The 21296-nt window shown below is 41.6% G+C and overlaps 1 protein-coding gene across 9 annotated transcripts in view; it reads left to right on the forward strand.

Annotated features, from left to right (window-relative positions):
• The window catches only part of Ltbp1 (latent transforming growth factor beta binding protein 1), a 381235-nt gene that overhangs the window by 287997 nt on the left and 71942 nt on the right, over positions 1–21296 (forward strand). For all 9 annotated transcript variants that reach the window (XM_075955861.1, XM_075955859.1, XM_075955860.1 and 6 more), the window contains 4 exons: positions 428–547; positions 9246–9368; positions 15426–15548; positions 17408–17530. In XM_075955861.1, the coding sequence (XP_075811976.1) occupies positions 428–547; positions 9246–9368; positions 15426–15548; positions 17408–17530 (489 nt within the window). The remainder of the gene's footprint in view (positions 1–427; positions 548–9245; positions 9369–15425; positions 15549–17407; positions 17531–21296) is intronic.

The following is a 21296-nucleotide window of genomic DNA, read 5'->3' on the forward strand; positions in this document are numbered from 1 at the left end:
TGACTCAAGCCCAGAATGTCCTCTGATCCATAAAAGCAAAGTAAAGGGTTCCCTAGAGACTCTGTATCTATGGAGACTGCCTCTACTAGGTGGACATGTGACTTCTTCAAGCTCCTCCTCAGTTCTTGTTTCTTTCCGGCAAGCAGTGCTAACATTGGAAATATATGGTCCACAGTGTGGCCTCAGAGGCCCCACTGCCTCCTAGGGTGGAGAAGACCACCCTTCCAATGGATATAAATACAACCCTGCTATATCTATGTGTGTTCCAGTTGGATATTCTCTGCTTGTCCCAGTGCATCCCCCCAGGCGCCCACAGTTATCTTCTTCCCTGAAATACAAGATTACTTTTTCTCACTCCTGTGATGAAATTCAGAGTTTGTTTGGCCTTCTGATAAAACATTCACAACCTCACTTCCTAATTTTTCAGATATTGATGAGTGTCTGACGCCAAGCACTTGTCCCGATGAACAGTGTGTGAATTCCCCAGGCTCTTACCAGTGTATCCCCTGTACGGAAGGTTTTCGAGGCTGGAATGGACAATGTCTTGGTAGGTACCACCACACTCCCATTGAGCCTTTTGTTCCTTTGGGGGGAAAAATGAAATATATGAAATTCACGTCATCCTCGGGAAAGTTTTTAATCGTGGAGAATGTAAGAAAATGAGTTGGCCCAGAGGACACAAAGTTCCGAAAGGGACAAATAGTTCTGATTGACCCAAACTGTCCCTAGTAAGATTTTTAAATAAAGTCAAACATTCGAGAAAAGAAAGTTGGGAGAGCAAAAGGCTTAAAAACAGAGAGAGAAGTGTATGTCCATAATCCCAGCTACTTGGGTGTCCGAAGCAGAGGGATTGCAGGTTACAGGCTAGCCTGGGGTAGACAGCGAGATTTCTCTCAGAAAAGAAGTGACTGGGCATGGAGCTCAGTGATACAGCTCTTGCCTAGCTTGTGTAAATCCCCATGTTCAATCCCTAAGGGCACTGCACATACATGACACACATACATGCAGGCCAACCACTCACATGCACAAAATAAAATAAAAATGAATCTTTACAAAAAATTCCATTTAAAAATTTAAAAAGATGGCTATATCTATTCAAGGAAATGAGATCGATGAATATGGCCTAAAGGAACTTTTTTATTTTACCTGCTAACTAAAAAGTAATTTAAAAAATGAAATCTATTTCAGTCCTAATAGTCCTGAGGATTTGTTTTGTACTTTGGGGATTGTTTGTAATCTGAGAAAATGCTGGACTTGCTGAGGTCATTCATGACCTGCCTGTGTGTATCGGTATAATCTGATGCTACCTAGCAACTCAGCCCTTTGGTTTATGAAACAGAACAGAAAATTATGTCAAAAAAGGTAAAACATTAGGAGGAAGTATCTGGGCTAGGGCTGTCTTTTTCCTACTGTTTGGCTCAGGGTGTATAGTTCTCCGTGCTTTATCATCTCTTGTCCACATCAGACACCCCTGGGGTGCACGCTCTACCTAGCACATCATTTCTTGGCGTCTTTTGTCAGCTCCTCTTAGCTGTTCTGTATCCATAGTTACTTCTTAAGCTATAGCTTTCAGCTCTTCCCCAGAGGCCCCTTTCATCACTGGATACTGCACTCCTTGGACCTGGCATTCAACCTGCCCTTGTTGCCAACCTGGTCCTGTCTTCAGTGACTGTTCCATCGCTCTGGGTGGTAGGCAGTTCCAGCTGGCTGTTTAAACCAAGACCTGTTACAAGGGAAGACAGCCGGGCAGGTCATCAATTTATAGGCTTCGCTTATGGATAGTCTGATGAGAGCCGTTTCCTAAGGACAATCAATAATTAATCTTGACAGTTAATTATTGATAGGTACAGTCAGTATCTCTGAAGTTAGGTGTGAGTTGGGCTACGTGACATCCTTGAAGTTTAGTTTCATTATTTATAATCTACCAAAGAAGGACTGAAACCTCTTTGTATGACTATTATCAGAATTAAATAAACAATATGAAACATGTATTCTGACATATAACTGAGTCCAATAAATATAGCTCCACAACCATATTGTCTCTTTGTTACCATTATCCTGAAATACAAACATAGCAGTAGTACTATGTTAAAAAAAATTGCTATGTCGCATGTTCTATATGACTATGCACTCTTTGGCTCTCTTCACACCCACAGCATGTAGATTTTTACTCTGCCTCTGCTATAGGAACTTTCTAATATGAACTAATTTTGTAGTTTCATTTTAACTTTTTAGCATTTTTATATAGATGGGAATATATGTCTTAGAGGTTAGGGTATTTCTGTGGGGGGTCATTAATGATTTCTAATAACCATTAGGCTTTGTGATGGATTGGACATTTATTTATTTATTTATTTATTTATTTATTTATTTATTTATTTATTTTAAGACGGTTTTTCTGTAGCTTTGGAGCCTGTACTGGAACTAGCTCGTGTAGACCAGGCTGGTCTTGAGTTCACAGAGATCCGCCTGCCTCTGCCTCCCGAGTGCTGGGATTAAAGGCGTGCGCCACCGCTACCCGGTTGGATTGGAGTTTTATACTTGTGCTACCGTGTCCTACCTCCACCCTTCATTCTGTTTGCTCTACCAATTGGATGTGTGCAGCTGGCCCTTCTTAGCTGACCCTTCATTTTACTGTCTTGCTTTGTACTTGAGTCTGTGACGAAGCATGTGACTTGGGAACATGAGATTTTGGAGTTTTATTAGAGGATTATTTCTTCGTTAATCTCTTCGCTGTAACAGCCTGGCTTCCAGGGAAGTCTTCTCACTGGGGTTGTGTTCGGGCATTTGAATGATTCAGTGTCCACAGTCTCTACCAGGCTGAGAGCCGTGGTGGGATAAACATGGAGAGCGCATTGTTTACAGCTTGTGTTCAGAATTCGTGTCTCAGAGATAGTGTTTGTGGAATCTGTGAACGTTTCTAGACAGCTCTGAAACTGGAGACTTGGTAGCGCAGAAACCTTCTTGTTTACTCTGGTAGATGAGCATGTTGTATAGAAGCCGCAAACCCAGTGTCTGCCTCAGTCACTGTATGGCAAAGGAGTCCTCTCATCTATCTTTGCTGGGCTCTTGACTGTGTGGACACTGGATGTGAGAGAGGGCTCAAAAGTGTGGAAACAACAAAGCTCCTCACTCTGCATTATTTTGTTATTTATTACACAAAGGGATGGGTTTCCTGACAGCATCTAGGTGCATGAGGTCGGGAGACTTTATTCATATTGTTTCCCTGCACCATGGCTGCTCCCATGCTTAGTTCTTTCTCATTGACTCCCGACTCCCTAAGTGGTCCTCAGTTCTGCTTTCCTAGCGTATATATTCATTTAATCCCCCCAACTGCCTTGTCCTCTTAAGATTTCTTTTTCCCCTCTCATGGTTCCCTTTACACACACACACACACACACACACACACACACACACGTCACATATATGTCTTTTTTGAGTCTGGATTATTTTTGCTTAGCAAATGATCTCTGCCTCCACTATTTTCCCATAAATATGATTCTATTTTTCTTTGTGGCTGAATAAAATACCATATGTATATGGCCACACTTGTCCATTAACTTGTTACACATCTAGATAAGCTGCAGTTTCCAGCTATTGGGAATAATGCAACAGAAGACATGGATGAGCAGTACTTCTATCTGTTCTAGGCTGCTTTGGAAGTATACACAGGGTTGGTGTATCTGGGCCTTATGGTGATTCTGGTTTTGGTTTCCCGAAGAGTCTTCCTACTGATTTCTACAGAGGCTGTACAGTTGGCATTCTTACCAGCTATGTGTGAGAGGTTTCCTCACCTCTTCACCAGTGTTGATTGCCATTTCTTTCCTGGGTTGCTGGTGAGATGGGATCTCTAGGCAGTTCATTGTGCCATTCATTGGTTAGATGGTTTGTGTTTTATTGTTTAATTTTTATAATTCTTTGTATGTTCTGGGAATCAAGGTCATGTCTGATATATGGTTGGCAAAGATTTTTTTTCTCAGACTTCTGTAGGTTGTCTATCTTTCTGATTATTTCTTTTGCTATGCTTAATCCTTATCATTCCATGGAACACGCTTGTCAAATCTTAGGGTTGTTTCCTGTGCTTTTGGGGTCCTATTCAGGAAACTCTTGGCTATTTTTATGTCTCGAAATGTTTTTCCTATGCTTTCAGAGTGTCAGGTCGTTCTTACATGAAAGTGTTTGATCTATTTTTAATTGAGGTAAGGATCTAGTTTCCTTCTTTGACTTGCAGATATCAAGTTTTTCCAGCTCTCTTAAGGCGGTTCTTATCTCCAATTTTTTGGGGGGGGCACCTTTGTCAAAATTTAGGTAGATGTGTTTGCATGGGTTATTTCAATGCTCTCTAATTTGGTCCATTGGTCTATTTATATCTGTGTGCTAGTACTGGTTTTATTACTTTGGCTCTGTAGTATAATTTGAGATCCGATATTGTTGGTAGATAATGGCATTGCTCTTTCTGCTTAGGATTCATTAAATGGTTATCTGTGGTCTCTTGCACTTCTATATGAATCTTAGAATTTATTTTTAGTTCTGAAAAAAAACATATAATAGGGATTTTGATGGGCGTGCATTGAATATACAGTTTGCTGTTAGCGGTCTGAATGCTATCACAGTGTTAATCCTGCCAACCCATGAGCATGGGACGTCTTTTCATCTTTTACAGTCTTCTTCCATTTTTTCTTTAGTGTTCCAATATTTTCAATGTAGAATTACTTCACCTCCTTGGGAAAAACAATTCTATTTTTGGACACAGAAACCACAGCTGTATGACAAGAATAAAAACCTCCCTTTATATAGCTGTTGGAGAACTTTGACTTGATTTTCTCACTTGGTCTTCTTAGCAGTCAGCCTGTGGGATAAATACAAAAATTGATTCTTGGACAGATTAATCAATTAACTAATTTACTGGAGGCCACATGTAGTAAATAACAGAATGAAAACAAGATCTCAGGTCTTTTATCTACAAATCCAGTGTTTCCATTTGTATAAAATGGGTGTCCCTTCGATACACAGAAGAAAATTAATGAACAAAGCGATATAAAAGAAACAATAAGGGAATTAAATTTTTCATAGGAATGAGAAAATTCTATGGGCTGGAGTCAGCCTTTGTAAACAATGCTAGCTATGGTTGGGGGTTCTGGAATTAGAGATGGTAGCTCTGCAACATCCTTAACTTTAGTAGCATTTTCCCAAAGGGGTAGTCTTTCTTTGGAAAGTAAGATAGGAAGCCTGGGACTAGATGCAGTTTGGGATTGATTTTCTGAGGTCATCCTTGGCTGCTGCTGTAGGATGTGGAGAGTTTTGGCTCCTTCCAAGCTCTGAAAAAAAAAACAGTGGTTCTCTGCTGATTGTGTAGCGGGATTTTGTCAGCAACTTGCCATTTCATAGTTTTAACTTCATCAGGATTGACAGGAGGCCTAAGATCCTGGGATTTACTGCACCTTCATACAGCTGAGATGGTCTCACCATGTTGGCACAATCCACATCTGTCTCTCATTTCTCCATGCTTGATTTTCTGTCAAATATATTCTCCTATCTTTCCTGTGAAAGATTACACATGGGGAATAGTTGGGGTCACTGCAGCTAGGACACATTTCTGTAAGGGGGTGATTAGCTTCCACATTTTTCTGACTGTATTACTGGAATATGATGCTTTTTTTCTTATTTCAAAAAGATGTCATTGCCCAAAGTCTATGTGGGTGACTAAGGAATTAATTGTGGTTGGATGGCTTCGGAGAAATGATTGCTTCACGTTGTTGACAGATCCATCTCCTTGAAAACACAGGAAATAATGCATGTAAATTACCGCTCTGGGACAAATTCAAGCCAGTTCCAAGGAACTGACAGGTGATGTGTAAGAGCGAGAGTAATCCAAGAACATGAATGGGCAGATACAGCCTCCTCGATCCCTCTGCACCTGGTAGTTCATGCCCAACAATGAGGGACTTGAGGCAATGTGGCATGCTCCCAGGATATTTGGAAAGTTCAAAAGAGATTCCTGACTCGCATGATTACACGGCAAAAGCAGTGAGAACTAGCAAGGTGTGGTCACTGGCCATTTGGGAGACATCTTTGGGAAGTTGTAGAGGATGGGAAGTTGCCAGGGGCTGAGGGAGGTGCATGTCCTCATTTCCCCAGAAAGAGGAAAGAAGGTGGAATTGGGGATTTATCCACCACTGATCTGCATGTTAATCTTGACAAAGAACTGCAGGATGTTTGATTCAAGCAATGGCATGGAAGGTTTTTTTTTTTTTTTAAAAGAAGGGGTGTTCTATGAGCCAGCCAGAGTTCAGTAAGAACAAATCATTGCAGGGTTGTCAGGGGACTTACACAACACATCCTGCTGGCCTGGCATCCCGAGTTTTGGACAAGTCATTTCTCAGTCTCCCAGGACACTGGAGATGATAAGGATCAATTTGGAACTGGTGGTAACATAATATGTTACATAAATCTCTGAGCTGTTACAGCCAGGAACTTTGGAAGCCACTGCCATTTTCTTACTCTGGGAAGGTCAGTTTAACTCAGTGAATGGTAGGCACCAGGTTGGTACACACCCTAACAGCCCGTTGTGGAATGTGGAGCCCATTTGTCTGTGATTGCTTCCTTGATTAATTTCCCGCCTGAGAGAAGAAACTGAGACTGTTTGAACTCATTATGCATTGGAAGAATTTGGGTAGTATATATATATTCTATATGGTCATATATTTTAGTAACATGAGCTTTGAATTTGAACTGTAATATGGGAAACCAAAGACAGGATTGCCTCCTTCTATTGGTTAAGGGCAGACGGAGGGTCAGCAGGGTCTATCTTGCTTCCTGTGGTGTATTGGTGGGTGACTATACCAAAGATTGGAAATAAGAAGTATAGGGCCTTAAACTTTTGATATCACCAAGGTCCACATGTTTTTGTTCTTGACTAAATTTAAACATACTGGAAACTATTGAAATGTGTTACAGCATATGAGCAAAATGATTGCTCAGACTTGCATTTGAGAGACTTTGTTCTGGGTGTAAGCTAGATAATGGAGTAGAGATGGCGAGACTGTGGAACTTAATTTTTAAATAATAACAGCAATCCAGGATGGAAGAAATGGGAGCAATAGGAATGGAACAAAATGAAATGAAATAATGAAGTTGATATAGCGGAGAGGCGTCCTGGAAGGAGGCTGAAAGCTCTCAGTGGTCACGGAATGTAGAAATTGGGGTGTGTGTGAGGAAAGGATGACTCTGGGTTCCTGCCATGAGCCCATGAGTGTGTGGTGCTATCATAGGATAATGCAGGAAACACCATAAAGAGAAGCCAGGGTGGAGTCAGTTTTTTCTGTGAAGACTGAGGTACCTATGGGAGAGCCGAGTAGAGTTCAGTAGGCTGACCAGCTGGATGCAGGGATCTGCAATCTAGAGAATTCTGGCCTCAGGATACATTATGGAGTTTACTTTGTTCTCCTTGTATGGTCAAGCATCTCCTTTCTCTCTCTCTCCTTCTCTCTCTCTCTCTCTCTCTCTCTCTCTCTCTCTCTCTCTCTCCCTCCCTCCCTCCCTCCCTCCCTCCCTCCCTCCCTCCCTCCCTCCCTCCCTCTCTCTCTCTCTCTCTCTCTCTCTCTCTCTCCTATGTGTGGGAGCTTCCTGTAACTACTTCCCTTCTCTGTAGACATTCCTTGGGTATATTTTGCTGCCTGTTATTCTTCCAAAGTTTAATTTCCATCAAGGTCGTGCACCCATTCAACTCTTAACTGGTTTGTCTACAGAAATGACTGGTTTTGTACAATTTTGTCTATAATAAGTAAAGAAAAGGATAAACACATGAAACTGCCCTAGATATTATATAGCATTCGGCTTCATCATTAATCACGGTGGTAGCTTTAAAAAACGTCAGCGTTGTTGTAAGTGCCCCGTGCATGGCAATCTGCAGTGTCTGCAATTTAAATAAAATACGGCCGTAGGAGCAGGCTTTGCTGGTACACTCTCCAGCTCTGTAAATCACTTCTGCTGGAGCGTGAGTAATTAAACAGAGAGTCCATACATTTCTGAACTTGTTAACATTTTTGAAAGCAAACCAGATACTAGACATGACATTCTCTCGCTGCTGTCTGGAATTTTACGTGCCCCGTGTCTAGGCTCGTTCTGTTCCACTATTTACTTTGGCCCCAGCTCTTGGCATCTTCTTTCAAGTTGTTTGCCCTCAGTGTTTACAAAAGTAAGTTCCCACAAGCAAAGAAAGGGTGGGTAATGAGGCAGCCTGGAAGTCCTACTTGCGGTTGTCAGAAACTAAGATTGGTGCGCCGTAATTAGGGTTATTTTTTTTTAAAGCAACACTGAACTCTGTGGGCAATGCCAATGGCTTCTTCCTCAGTGCGCACATGGAATGCACACGCCCAGATGTGCCTTTGCTATATTTTACTCTAACTTTATTTCTGAGTTTTCTCTCAAGAAAAAAAAAAAACTGTCTTTGTAAAATGCAGTGAAAATAAGAGTAACCCAAGCTCTGGGTTGCTAAATGAAGGCAAAGTCTTCGCCGGGCTGCTGACACGCTGCCTTCTGAGGACAGGCAAAGGCGTTTTCGCTCTCTTGATGATCAGTGAAAAATAGAATAAATGTATTTAAACAGCCTTGGTCATTATGATGCCTTGATTTGGCTGGAGAGACAGCTTGGAAGCTAAGAGCCCACACTACTATTGCAGAGGACCTACGTGCAGCTTCCAGCAACCGTGTTTAGTGGGTCCCAACTGCCTATAACTCCACCTCCGGTGAGGACGGGGGCACTGCCCTTTTCTAGCCTTGACTGGCACATGCACTCACGTACATAGGCCCTCACGTAGACACATACACATAGAGTATTTAAAATAAAAATAAATCTTAAAGAAAGGTATGTTGGTTGCATTATAGACTCATGATACTTAGGCTAAACTATAGCTGAGGCTTTTCCTCTTGGATTATTGATATTCCAGTGGGACATATTGTCCCCACTCCCATCGTCATTTACAACAGCCCCTCCAAGCGTTTCTGACTTGTTTACGCAGTTCTTTTGGTCCAGTCTTCGTCGCACTTAGGAAGTGAGTGAGGCAGAGAACGGCGGTCCACTCCAAGCACAGCTTCTGTTTCTCCTCAGGACCACCTTGGAAGTCCAAGAATCTGCCTGTTCTCGTAAAGGTCTGCTCTTCCCCGCTCTAATCAAGCTTGATTTGATTCACGCTCTCCTTCCCTCTCTCTTGTTTCTTTCTTTCCATTACACAACATCTTGCAAGATGTGGACGAGTGCCTGCAGCCAAAGGTCTGCACTAACGGTTCCTGCACCAACCTTGAAGGCTCCTACATGTGTTCCTGTCACAAGGGCTATAGCCCCACACCGGACCATCGGCACTGCCAAGGTAAGGCTGTGCTCACGTTTCCCGTTGCATTGCATGAGTAGAATTGAGTGGCCAGCCTTAAAAATGGACTCTGTACCTGTGTTGTTGTTGTTGTTTTTTTTCATTGATCCCCTTGCAGCATATTTGGCTCCTTCTTGTGGGTGAGTCCAGAATGGATTTTTATAAATGTCACATGTCTTGAACACTGTATGTGATATGTATAGTTTTCATCTGCCTGTTTGTCAGTTGTATTTTATACACATTCTACATGCCCTTATTAACTCTTCAAACATCATTTTTTAAAGTTACATCATACTCAATGTATCGTTAAAGTTTTCCCAACTTCTTATTATTGGCAGATCTCTTTTTAAAATAAACCTTTGCCTCAGCTTTAAAATTATTTATCCGTAAGTGTGGAAATATTTGATAATATTTCCTGGATGTTTTTAGTATTAAATAGGAAAATATCCATTTCTAGTTCTTAAATGTGTATTTCTTTTCATTTTAAGAAGTCTAATTTTTGTGTCCTCATTTCCTAACAATTCCTTAAGCATTTGCAGTTATTAATATTTCTTATTTTTATTAACAATTTATATCTGTTATTTATACAGTTTTGTTAATATCTCTTTATATTTATCAAGCTTTTTATTTTCAAACAAACACATATGATCTTTGAACATACACTCATTTACATATGTGCCTTTGTACATGCATATTGTAGGTATGTGTGTATGTACATACACACACAAATTATTTGCCTTTGTGGTATATTATAATTGGCCTGTAGTTTCCCTAATTTTGCTCTTAGTAATTCTTTTTAAACAAATTGTGTGTATGTGCATGCACACACGTGCACGCACTCGCGCACATACATGTAAAGGCCAGTAAGCTCTTGAGATCGGCCTATCTCCGTTTCCCAGTGCTGGAGTTACAAAGCACCTACAGCCATTGCTGCTTTCATGTGACTGTGGGGATCTGAACTCAGGTCCTCAAGCTTACGGAGTAAGCACTCTTCCATTTAGACATTTCCTCAGCCCCAAATATATTTTTCCTTTACAGCCAAACTGTAGGTTGTTCTTCTTTCTTCCACTACTTTTATACCCCAAAGCATGTTCTTCCTAAGGCAAAAATAAGGAAATAAATACACATTTTTTTTCTTTCCTAAATTAATGTCATACTTCAGGTGAAGGAGCTGGAACTTTAAGTTCCCCTTCCAGTAGGCAAGGAATAAAGAAATGTCCCAGCATTCTGTAGGAGATGAGCCACTCTCTGCTTGCAGCAGGAACTCGAAAGGCATTGGATCGGGTGCCCTGTTCCTTGCCCACAGTGGAGTACCAGTCACTGCCTGTGAATGACATAAAGTAGATGATATGTCTCCATTTCTCCTGGTCCCCCTCTGCCCACCCATATCCGCACCTTTTCTGTTCACTCCTTAAGAGATGCATCTCCTCAGGCCAAGCTCTACACAGGAACTATCTAGAATGTCTCTCCCATCTCTTCTCAGTTGCACCCCACCATACTTACCAGGGTAACAGTGAACAAAGATCTTGAACCTTATATGTTACTATCAATTCATATTTGGTAGATATGCTTACTTTATAATCATATGCCATCACTTTATCTCTCTGCTTTTTTTAAATCTGCTGTTGAGAAAAGCTCTTATAAGTTCTATCTCTATATCATATTTCAAATGTAATTGTCCCTATTGCCTTTTTCAGCTTGTATTCTCTGATGAATTCAAGTTAACATCATGCTATCAGAGTGCCCTGGGCTTATTTAGACCCAAGTGCTTGCTCAAGAGTCACCTACATGTCATACCTACCTTCTTCCTTGCTGCTTCTTTCACAGTGCCTCTTCTTGTGAACCACTGTGAGACCTTGCATGAATAACCTCTGACTTTCAGGTTTTATGTCATGCAATTTGAGCAACCTATACTGTCTAAATGAATGAAACTCAAGAGTAGACATGCACTGAGTGCATGACTTGCACAACTGGCTTGCTTTTGACAGTTTCCCAAACAGTTGAGCCTTCTGCTCCCTGGAGCCTCACTTCATTCACTAAGTGTAGCTATCTTAACCAAACAGTGAAGGTTGGAGTTATCGCTGTTGTCATGAGAGTGACCCAGACAACTGATGTACATAATGACCAGACCACTTCATGTCTACATGGCTTTCTCTCACAAATCTCTATCTGCCCAGTCTGATCATGATAAAGATACCACAGAAAAGGGGATGGTACAGGATCCTGGCCTCTGCTCCCCAAGACATATAACTGACTTGGAACTAAGACAACTAAACACAAAGTAGAACCCTAGGTTGACTCCAAGAAAGGAAGAGGACTAGGAGAAAATGTGTAAAATTCAAAAAAAAAAAATCCAGGATTTAGGATTTTCTTTTAAAGGGGGAATAGATGATGCTGTAGACCACATGTTTAACAATGTAAGAAAGTCCTGGAGTCCATTCCCAGAACCTCTTTACAAAGGAAAGGTCTACCAGCTCTTGGCTTTGATACTTATAGGCTACTGTTTTGCATAGGCTGCATTAGTTCACCATGGGCCACTTTCCTTATGTGAAAAAGGGATTAATCATGGTAAGTAGCTGACAGGGTCAATGTGGAGATTGCATGTTTTAATTCCAGGTGGTGGTGGGGGGGTGGAGAATGAGTTGATGTGTTTGCAGAAAGTGACGTGACAATTTGGGTCATGTTTGTGACATTAGAGGCAATGAGAAAAGCCTTGTTAAACTCAAGAAGGACGGTCTGCTGGGAAAGCCTTGAAGAGGTGTTGCTGTCTAAACCTGGTCATAGATACTAGATATAAGGGAGGAAAACTTAGCATGGAGAGGAAACAACACTGCACAGACAAGAGCTGGGGAAGGGCTGTTGGCTTTGCTCAGCTTTCAACCCTGCCCTCCACTCTGGATCTCCCCCTTAGAGTCTAGGATAGAAGAAAGGGAAATTCCTATTTTGTGCTTTGGGCACCTGCAATGAGCTAACTTCTCTCATTACTCCTCAACCAAAGGCTTTTTCTTTAGTTTTTTTTCCTTAAAGAACATCTTTCATTATTAGACTCATCCCAAGTCATAAACGTCTTCTTTCTTTGATATCCCAGGAACTCCATCAACTTTACTTTATTGGTGGTCCCTAATGTTTACTTTGTCTTCACCTCACTAAATGTCCTGGTGGCAGTTTGGAGACTCTAAGAGTATATCCAGTGCTTCAATGTCTTAACTCATTGCTTCTTACTCTTACCATTATAGCATATATAACATATAAAGTTATCTTTTATTATGATAACAAATGTATATATGTGTATATATACATACATATCATTGTATGCCCTAGCAATCTATATTTTTTCCTCTGGAAAGATCTTATCACAGTAAGATGTGTTAAAAGTAAGATATGCCCTAAATGCCTATTTTAATAGAAACTTTCCCTTTGTTTCAATAATTCTGTCCCTCATTGGAAAGAGAAAAAAACATCTCTAAAACTAGGTGCCTCTTTTAAAATGACGGTAGGTCACTTTAAAGACATAGAGAACGCTTTGTAATAATGACATGCCTTGAGGTGCCTGGTGTCTGTGTCATGACTTCAAATGAATGGCTTTGGGCAGTCTTCCCAACATAAACGAGTAGTCTAAGTGATGTCTGGCTCACCTTGCTGGTACTTGGAATGGAGTGCCTGTCCTCTTGGCAAATGTCTTCCTATGGGAATATCTAGTTTGCCATCATCTATGAGAAAGTCAGAAAGATGCCAAAACACTAAAAATTCTGTTAGATGTGATGTGAGATCCAGCAAGAGCTATTGTTGGTCCCAGTTTGTGCCTTGATGCCTCAAGTGTTTTCATACAAAGTAGAGAAGCATCTACAACCTCAGCCGATAGACTGAGGATTCTGGAAAGGCACAAGATAATTCCGAGCATGGAATTTGGCTTCATGATTAAATGTCTCTGTGCATAAACACGATTTCTTAATAAATAAAAGGAGCCAGTCACTGACATAATCAGTGAAGTAGATAAAAAGATTTTAATCAATGAGAGCAAGTACAATGGATAACAAAGTAAAATAAGAAACAAACTATTGGACCATAACTTTATTCATAATGTGGAAGTTATTTGGGGAAACTTGGAATTATTTGGCCAGAGGATTAATAATACCTCATTAGAGATTAAGAAACCTAACTTTGATCAGGAAACAGACAAATTGTCCATTATACTAGAGGCAAAAGGCTGCACAGTGGATGGGGATTGCTGGTAAACACTTACAGACACATTCTAATGAAGGCGTTTTTTAGAGGCAAACAACAGTTGTTTGTTGTTCATTGATCATAGAGCGCAGCTTCTTCTTGGCTCCTTTAGTTGTTTTGTGCGTCTGTTTAAGTCAGAGAGAAGGTTAGTGCAGTTTGCATATGTTGCCCTCCCCCATTCTCAGAGGCCTGTGGTGAAGAACAATTGTACCATGCTTTAATAATTATAAATGTTGATACATTGCTAGCTGTCCAGCAGAACGCACTAAGGCTGGGCCAATGCAGGACAGAATTCTCAAATTAGGACAGACCCAAACGGTAGCTGTGTTCACTCCTTTCTGCCTTGCTGAGAGAGAAAGGGCTTATTTTGACCCATAGTTTTAGAGTCCAGTCCATCATGATGGGACCGATGGGGCAGTCGTGACGGTAGGTGCTTGAGACGGCTTGCCATACTGCATCCACAGTCAGGAAGCAGGGATGGGGTAGCGAAAGCTGCCACACTACTTCGCTTCTCCTTTCTATAGTTTGACATTAGAGTGTGAGTCTTTCTACCTCAATTAGCCTGACCTCGTAAGTCCTTCCTCCATGTGCTGAGAGATTTGTTGCTGAGGTGATGCTCAAGCACATGAAGTTGACAGACAACATAAATCATTACGGTAGACTGGCAGAGCCATGTGGAAAGCCCGCCCTTGTTTCTACTACGAATGTCCATGTCACAGAGGAAGTGCTGCTTTGCTGCATTCCGGTCACTTCATACCCACGACATTTCCAAGGTCACTAGTGCTTAGTAGTGTTTCTTTAGGATGTTACAGCCTTTCTCCGTCAGCTGCTCTATCTTTTGCCAAGGCTTGTTTATTCTTCCTGATTTTTTATTTTTCAATTGATGTTTGGCTACTATGTAATTTCACGGTGACATTTTCATACACTATTACCACATTTCACTCTTCCCTTCCGCTCCCTTTCCCTACTCCCTTTTCTCTACTTCTCCCCCAGAATGTTGCTCTCAACTGCTTCATGGCACATACAGCTTATTACCTCTTATTACCGTCTCTTCTCCTTCCTTCCCTTCCTTTCAGATCACTTCGATGCTCCCACCTTTACATTTGTGCCCTAAGTAAACACCCGTATGTGCATGTACACATGCATACATATATCCAGAGAAAGAGAGAGGGAAAACATGTGATATTTGTTTGGAATTTTTTGAGACAAGGTTTCACTATGTGTCTATATAGATGAAGCTCATGACCGCCCCCCCCAGGCTTAGCCTTTCCAAGAGCTGGGATTACAGGTATGTGCCTGACTCGCTGGCAGCATTTTATTAAGTCCTCAAACACCACGTTCTCACTGAGCCTTTCTTTGTGATCATATGTCACATTAGTACCGTTTTTCACGGTTCCTGTGTTATTTTGAAAGGTAGGTCAGTTGTACTTAGCACAACTCTTTGACCTCCTAATTCAAATTATAAAGGAAGTGTATGCTTCTGCTGCCTTCTGTAGATGCCAGGATTTGTATTTGTTTGTTCCGGATAGTTTCGTTTCTATCCTTCATACAGTGTGACGGGCCCGCCAGATCTAGCAGCTGTTACCACGAGCTTTGCGTTCTGCCTTCCACTTTCAACTCTAAACTCTTACGTTGTCTCGTGCTATATGCAAAGTGTTTCGATGAGATAGTGGGAGCTGCAAGTTGCTTTTGTACTCATTTAACTTACGCAAATCAACATACGAGGTTGATGAAGGTTTAGTACTATTGTTTCCTGACCATTGAAGGGATTGCCATGTTCTTCTCTGGGGGAGCCTCTTTCTAAAAGCCAGTTGTCATCATGTATGTTAACAGACATTGATGAATGTCAGCAAGGGAACCTATGCATGAACGGGCAGTGCAAAAACACTGATGGCTCCTTCCGGTGTACCTGTGGACAGGGATATCAGCTGTCAGCAGCTAAAGACCAATGCGAAGGTAGGTGTGTGCCATCAGCAATTGCTGAGACGAGGGTAAGTGACACAGCCTAGGCCATTACAGTCTCTGAGTCCCAGGTACTTTTACAAAAATCAGACAAGTCAATAAAATCGAAAAATATGACATCGGCGACTGGTGGCTAAGTATCATATTAAGAAGATGAATTGCTGCTGTCTTTGTAACTCTGTACTACATCAAGTAACTTCCATTTAAGCATTTAAATTAATGTTGTGGTTTTATGTGCTGTGATTCCACAATTAGAAGGTTATTATATTGGCCTGCTATTATGCTATAGAATGCTAATAATTTCAGTGTATATTTAGACTTCAGTTTTCTTTTGGCCAATTTTGGTACACTGAAAGAGTCTGTGCCTTATTCTCAGAGATGAAGATTATTTCATAAGCAAAACCATTTACTGACGGCATCCTAAAAGCAAGTGTATCCGATGGTGATCACAGAAGCATCTGCCATTGCTAGTGTTCCCTTCCCCAGGCATCCCTTCCTAGAAATCGAATGCCTAACTAACCTGAGATATGCACAAGCACATTTATGTACACAGATAAGTTAAACAACTTGTTCTAGAACCCCTCTTAATATGTGTGCCTTTATAATCCCTAACCCCATTTACCTACAGTGGAGTGGCTACAAGATCTGCACATGATGGCATCAGGCTCCCACATTCAGAGTCCTCTGGCAAAGCCTGTCAGGGTCCATTCAGTGATGAATAGGATATAGCCAGAGTCACCTATCTGCAAACTGTCAGCAGGGAAAACCCACTTTATTGCCAAATGCTATGACAGTCTAAGCAAAGATATGACTACCACAGTGTGGGAGAAAAAAATGACCCAGATTCCTTGTGGGAGCTGATACATGCGCTACACCTTATAGAAACACTGGCAGAAAAAGAGAAATGGTTTCTAATGTTAAGAAAATAAATCCTTCCACCAAGTAGGGTGAACTGAGTGCCGACCCCACAGCAAGGTGTTATCTGAGGCATCCTAAAGAATGTGATAAATATAAATTCTGCCCTCAGAAGTCTGTTACTACAGTGTAACCATGAGGGTGAAGTATTTGGATTCATGCAGGGCGTTTGTGTCATCATGTGCATCGTGTGTGGATGCAGCACATAACAGGTGAATGCCTGAGCTCAGGGTCATGTGACTGAAGCACATGATACTCAAGTTGGGGATGTGTGTTTCCAGGTGGAGCAAGTGAGTGACAATGCGGAGTATCCAATGAGATGAGGGGGAGGGGAAGATTTGGCCAGAATGGTCCTGTGTTTAGACGGAGAGAGAATGCATGACAATGGATGGATGGATAAATGGATGGATGGATGGATGGATGGATGGATGGATGGATGGATGAAGCCCAGTTGCTCAGCGCCCACTAGGTAACTTAGAAAGGACAAAGAAAGATACACATGCTGCGCTATTTAAAGACAAGGTTGGCCACTCTTTTCTGCAATGTATAATAAGTGAATATACAGAGTAGTTTTAAATAAAATTTGATTTATACTAATTAATAGTAGGCCAAGTTCGTCCTGTGTGATTTGAGGACCTTTGTTTTAGGCTTTTTTAAGCCTGTGTGCTTTCACAAGTGTTAAAATTAAATGTATCAAAATGGGGTTCATAAATGACAGCAAATTATTTGCTACCCATATTTACATAGTGAAACTCATGCATACAGATGATTTACATTTTTAAGTTTGTTAGAATTTTCCCTATTGTAGAGTTACCCTTTTCTTCAGCTTAGCATACATCACTTAATGAAAGATCTTACTCGATTATAAACCAGAAATTGCTGTATCTTCTCTGATACAAATGATTGACTCTAGTCTCTCCGTACTATTTTGCTTACAGATATTGACGAATGCCAACACCATCACCTCTGCTCTCATGGGCAGTGCAGGAACACAGAGGGCTCCTTCCAGTGTGTGTGCAACCAGGGTTACAGAGCGTCTGCACTGGGAGACCACTGTGAAGGTGAGCACCTGGCCTTGACTCAGGACCAGAACATGTTATAATCCGAGGCAATGTGGAGTCTTCCTACCTGCCATGTAGGAGCTCAACCTTTGCCTTCGGAAAGGAGGGTTAGCTCCCTGGAAAGGGTTTCCTTCCACTGTCGCGTGAAGAGACAAAAGAGGGGAGACTGTCAGTTTTCTGTGTACCAGTGATGGATGGCTTAAATTTTCTGTGTACCATTGATGGATGGTTTACACTGGGTGCATGGTTCTGAACTACACCCTTTGTACAAAACTATCTTCCAAATGGCCCAAACAACTAATGCAGCTTAATTTTCCACACCAGCTGAGGGATTTAAAGAGCTGAGTCTTTCTGTATGGAACACTTCTACAAGGTAGCACACACGTCCAGCACTGGGCAGTTGGCTGTGGCTTAGAGACTGTATGAGGTATTCCGGGCGCCTGGCCAGCTCGTACGCAAGAGTATTTTCTCCTGACATGTTCTTTAGCTCGCTCTCACCATCACCTCATCCCTCATGAACAGTCTGTGTGTTCAGGGCCCATCCAAGGAACGTTATTTCTAGCTTCCCTACCTGTTTGGTGCATGTGTAAGCTGTCAGTTGTGAAATCACTCATGAACGTCTGGACTGCGTCCCACACGTGAGGGGTGATGTTAATTTTCTCTTGGCTGCAATCAAAATAGCAGACAAGAGGAAATCTGAGGGTGGAAGGATTTATTTTGGTTCATAGTTTGAATGTAAAGTCCGCCATGATGGGGAAGCCGTGGCAGCCAGAGCTGTTTGAGGCTGAAGCAGCAGGAGAGGAAAACTGATTGCTCAGATGCTTGCGGATCAATAGGCAGAGACAGAACAGGAGCAGAGTTGGACTCATCCCCTAGTGGCTGTTTATTCCGGTTCTCTAAAGGCTGCTTAAAGTCCCACAGCCTCCAAAAATACCACCCCCTGCTAGAGAATGCGTGTTCAAACCTAAGAGCCTACATGGGCGATTACAAAGACAAACCATCACAGGGCCCCTGCTCTGCCGCTGTCTTGGTGTTCTGTTGCTGGGAAGAGACCCCATGAACAGCTCTTACGAAAGAAGGCATTTAACTGGAATGTGTTTACAGTTTCAGATATTTAGTCCACTGTCATTATGGTGAGTTGTACAGTGGCTAACAGGCAGATATGATGCTGGAGAAACAACACCGAGAGTTCTACATCTGGTTCCACAGGCAGCAAGAAGAGAAACCCTGGGACTGGTTTGGGCCTTTAAAACCCCAGAGTCTATTCTGAGTGACATAGCTACTCCAACAAGGCCATGCCTCCTAATCCCTCTCAAGTATTGCCACTCCCTGATGACCAAGCATTCAACTATATGAGCCTATGGGGACCGTTCTTATTTAAACCACCACAACCATTTTCAAGAATCACCTCCTGGCAGAGCATTTAATGGTTCAACATTCTTTTCACTCCTAGCTCCATTAGCTGGAGAAGAGCCGTTGTGAATTACAGCATGCTGCATTTTTATAAGACAGCTTGGCACAAGTATTCCCAAAGAGGCTGAATACCTGTCTCTGCTGCTTCTAGGAGCAGAAAATAACTCGGTCCTCTTAAGGTACAATTTGAGTCTAATTTCAAAAGCTTTAAAAATGTGTATTGTCTGTGTACCAGTTAAGTCAGCCTCTAGGATTTTACCCCAGGTTAGTAATATTTCTCAAGGTTAATAACCTGGACAAAATGCTATCACTAGTATTTCTACTCAAAAATAGACAAGTATTCAAACAAGTTCTGAAATGGATGATACCCGAAAACTGTATTTGGGGAACTCCAACAAATAGGTTAAAGGTTCGACATGATGACATCATTGGAAGAAGGGACAGTCGTGATGGACGGAGCTCTGTGCTATAGGGCCTGCTATGGAAGATGCTCTTAGGAAGTCAGTCAGTAGCAAAGCCAATATGAACATGTGGGAACCCTAAACCAACCATCATTGACTCGTCAACCATCATCATTGATGATGGTCACCATTATTGGCCATGCCAAGAGGTCATCAGATATATATATATATATATACACATATATATATACATACATACATACATATATATATGGTTGTTTTGCCTGTGTATATGTCTGTGTACCATGTGTGTGCAATGCTGATGGAAGCCAGAAGAGGGTGTCGGATCTCCTGGGACAGGAGTTACAGACTGTTATGGGAATCGAACTCAGGTCCTCTGGAAGAGCAGTCAGTGTTCTTAACCACTGATCCATCTCTCCAGCCCCAACCATGCCTGAAATTTTGACAGTATTCACCAGAGAGTATATTCTTTTGGGGACAGGATTATTTTTGTTGTTGTTGTTATTGTTTTTGTTTTTTTGAGACAGGTTTTCTCTGTGTAACCCTGGCTATTATGGAATGCACTTTGTAGTCCAGGATGGCTTCAGACTCATAGAGATCCATCTGTCTCTGCCTCCCAAGTGCTGGGATTAAAGGTGTGCACCACCACTGCCCTGCAGAGAGTATATTCTTTTATTCTGGCTTTTCAAAAAAAAAAATGTAGGTATGTCATCAGAAGGCCCTAAAATGTTTTTATTCTAAAAACATTCATTGCATGACAAGCCAAACAAAAACCTTTAGCCAACTTATTCTTTATTATTAATATATATGTTTATAAGATATAATTATGTTCCCCATGAAAATTTCCTTTGGATGTGTAATGAAGCTCATTTCTCTTAAAGTCAGGATTAGTTTCCCCAGTGTTGGGTTATAAATAGGACTGGAGGCCATCCAGCTAACTCAGAACTCCCTTTGAAACCACATTAGCACTTGGCCTGCTAATTCCCACCTAGTCCTGTTTCCGGCCCTCACCAGTGGAATGTATTTTGCCATAATTAACTGTCTATGAATGTTCACATACCTCTCACAGCTGTGGGAGGAAGAACCATCCTTCTTGTTAGACTTTATATTTACATGTGCAATTTTTTCCCAATTTCAGTGGAGACCCGCAGACCCACCGGCCTCTGCTGAGAGGCAGAAACTAAGTGTCAGCATGATGCTGGTGACCTCCTTGTCCCATTTCTTAGAGATCTCAGGTCCTTTGGCATACAAAAGGCTCTGCCTCCCACCTGCGAGGCTCTAACTTAATCTCAAACCTACCGGATCCTGTCCCCCAATTTCCCCAAAGTTGTTCTCTATAGAGCTCCTTTTGGAGTCTCAGAAAATGACTTGGTACCTATCATTCTGAGGCCCTTATCTCTTTGTGGTTGAAACATCAAAAAATGCAAACAAACAAAAGACAGTGAGAAGTCATTTTTTCTTTTCAGGTCAGAATCATTCACTTATTTATTTGCTTATCAATTTCATATAGTACTGAATTTGTAGGAGCCTGTATTGGAGGTACAGGCCACATATAAAAGCTGGGCATATGTATTTCCTGCCCTTCTGGAATTCCCTTCATTCCAGTACGGAAGTTAACAATAGGTGTGATAAGTCAGTAAAAGGCATAGCTTGTTAAATGGTGATAACCTGTAAAATGGGATCCGTGTGGGGGACCATTTTAAATACGGGAAATAGCGGTTTCCTTAAGTCACTGACTTGTGAATATTGATGAGAAGAGCATTGCATTCAAAGTAATAGCAGGTGTTGAAGCCTCAAAGGAGCAGACTCTGTGGAGATTAGGATTTCCACATGACATGTTCGGTTTTCCTTCCCAGATTGACTGTTCAAGTATGAATAGCAAATCAGTCCAATGCTGGGTATCTAGAATCGAGGGGTGAGGCCTGGGCTGT

The sequence above is a fragment of the Microtus pennsylvanicus genome, chromosome 21 (assembly GCF_037038515.1).
Source record: "Microtus pennsylvanicus isolate mMicPen1 chromosome 21, mMicPen1.hap1, whole genome shotgun sequence".
NCBI lineage: Eukaryota > Metazoa > Chordata > Mammalia > Rodentia > Cricetidae > Microtus > Microtus pennsylvanicus.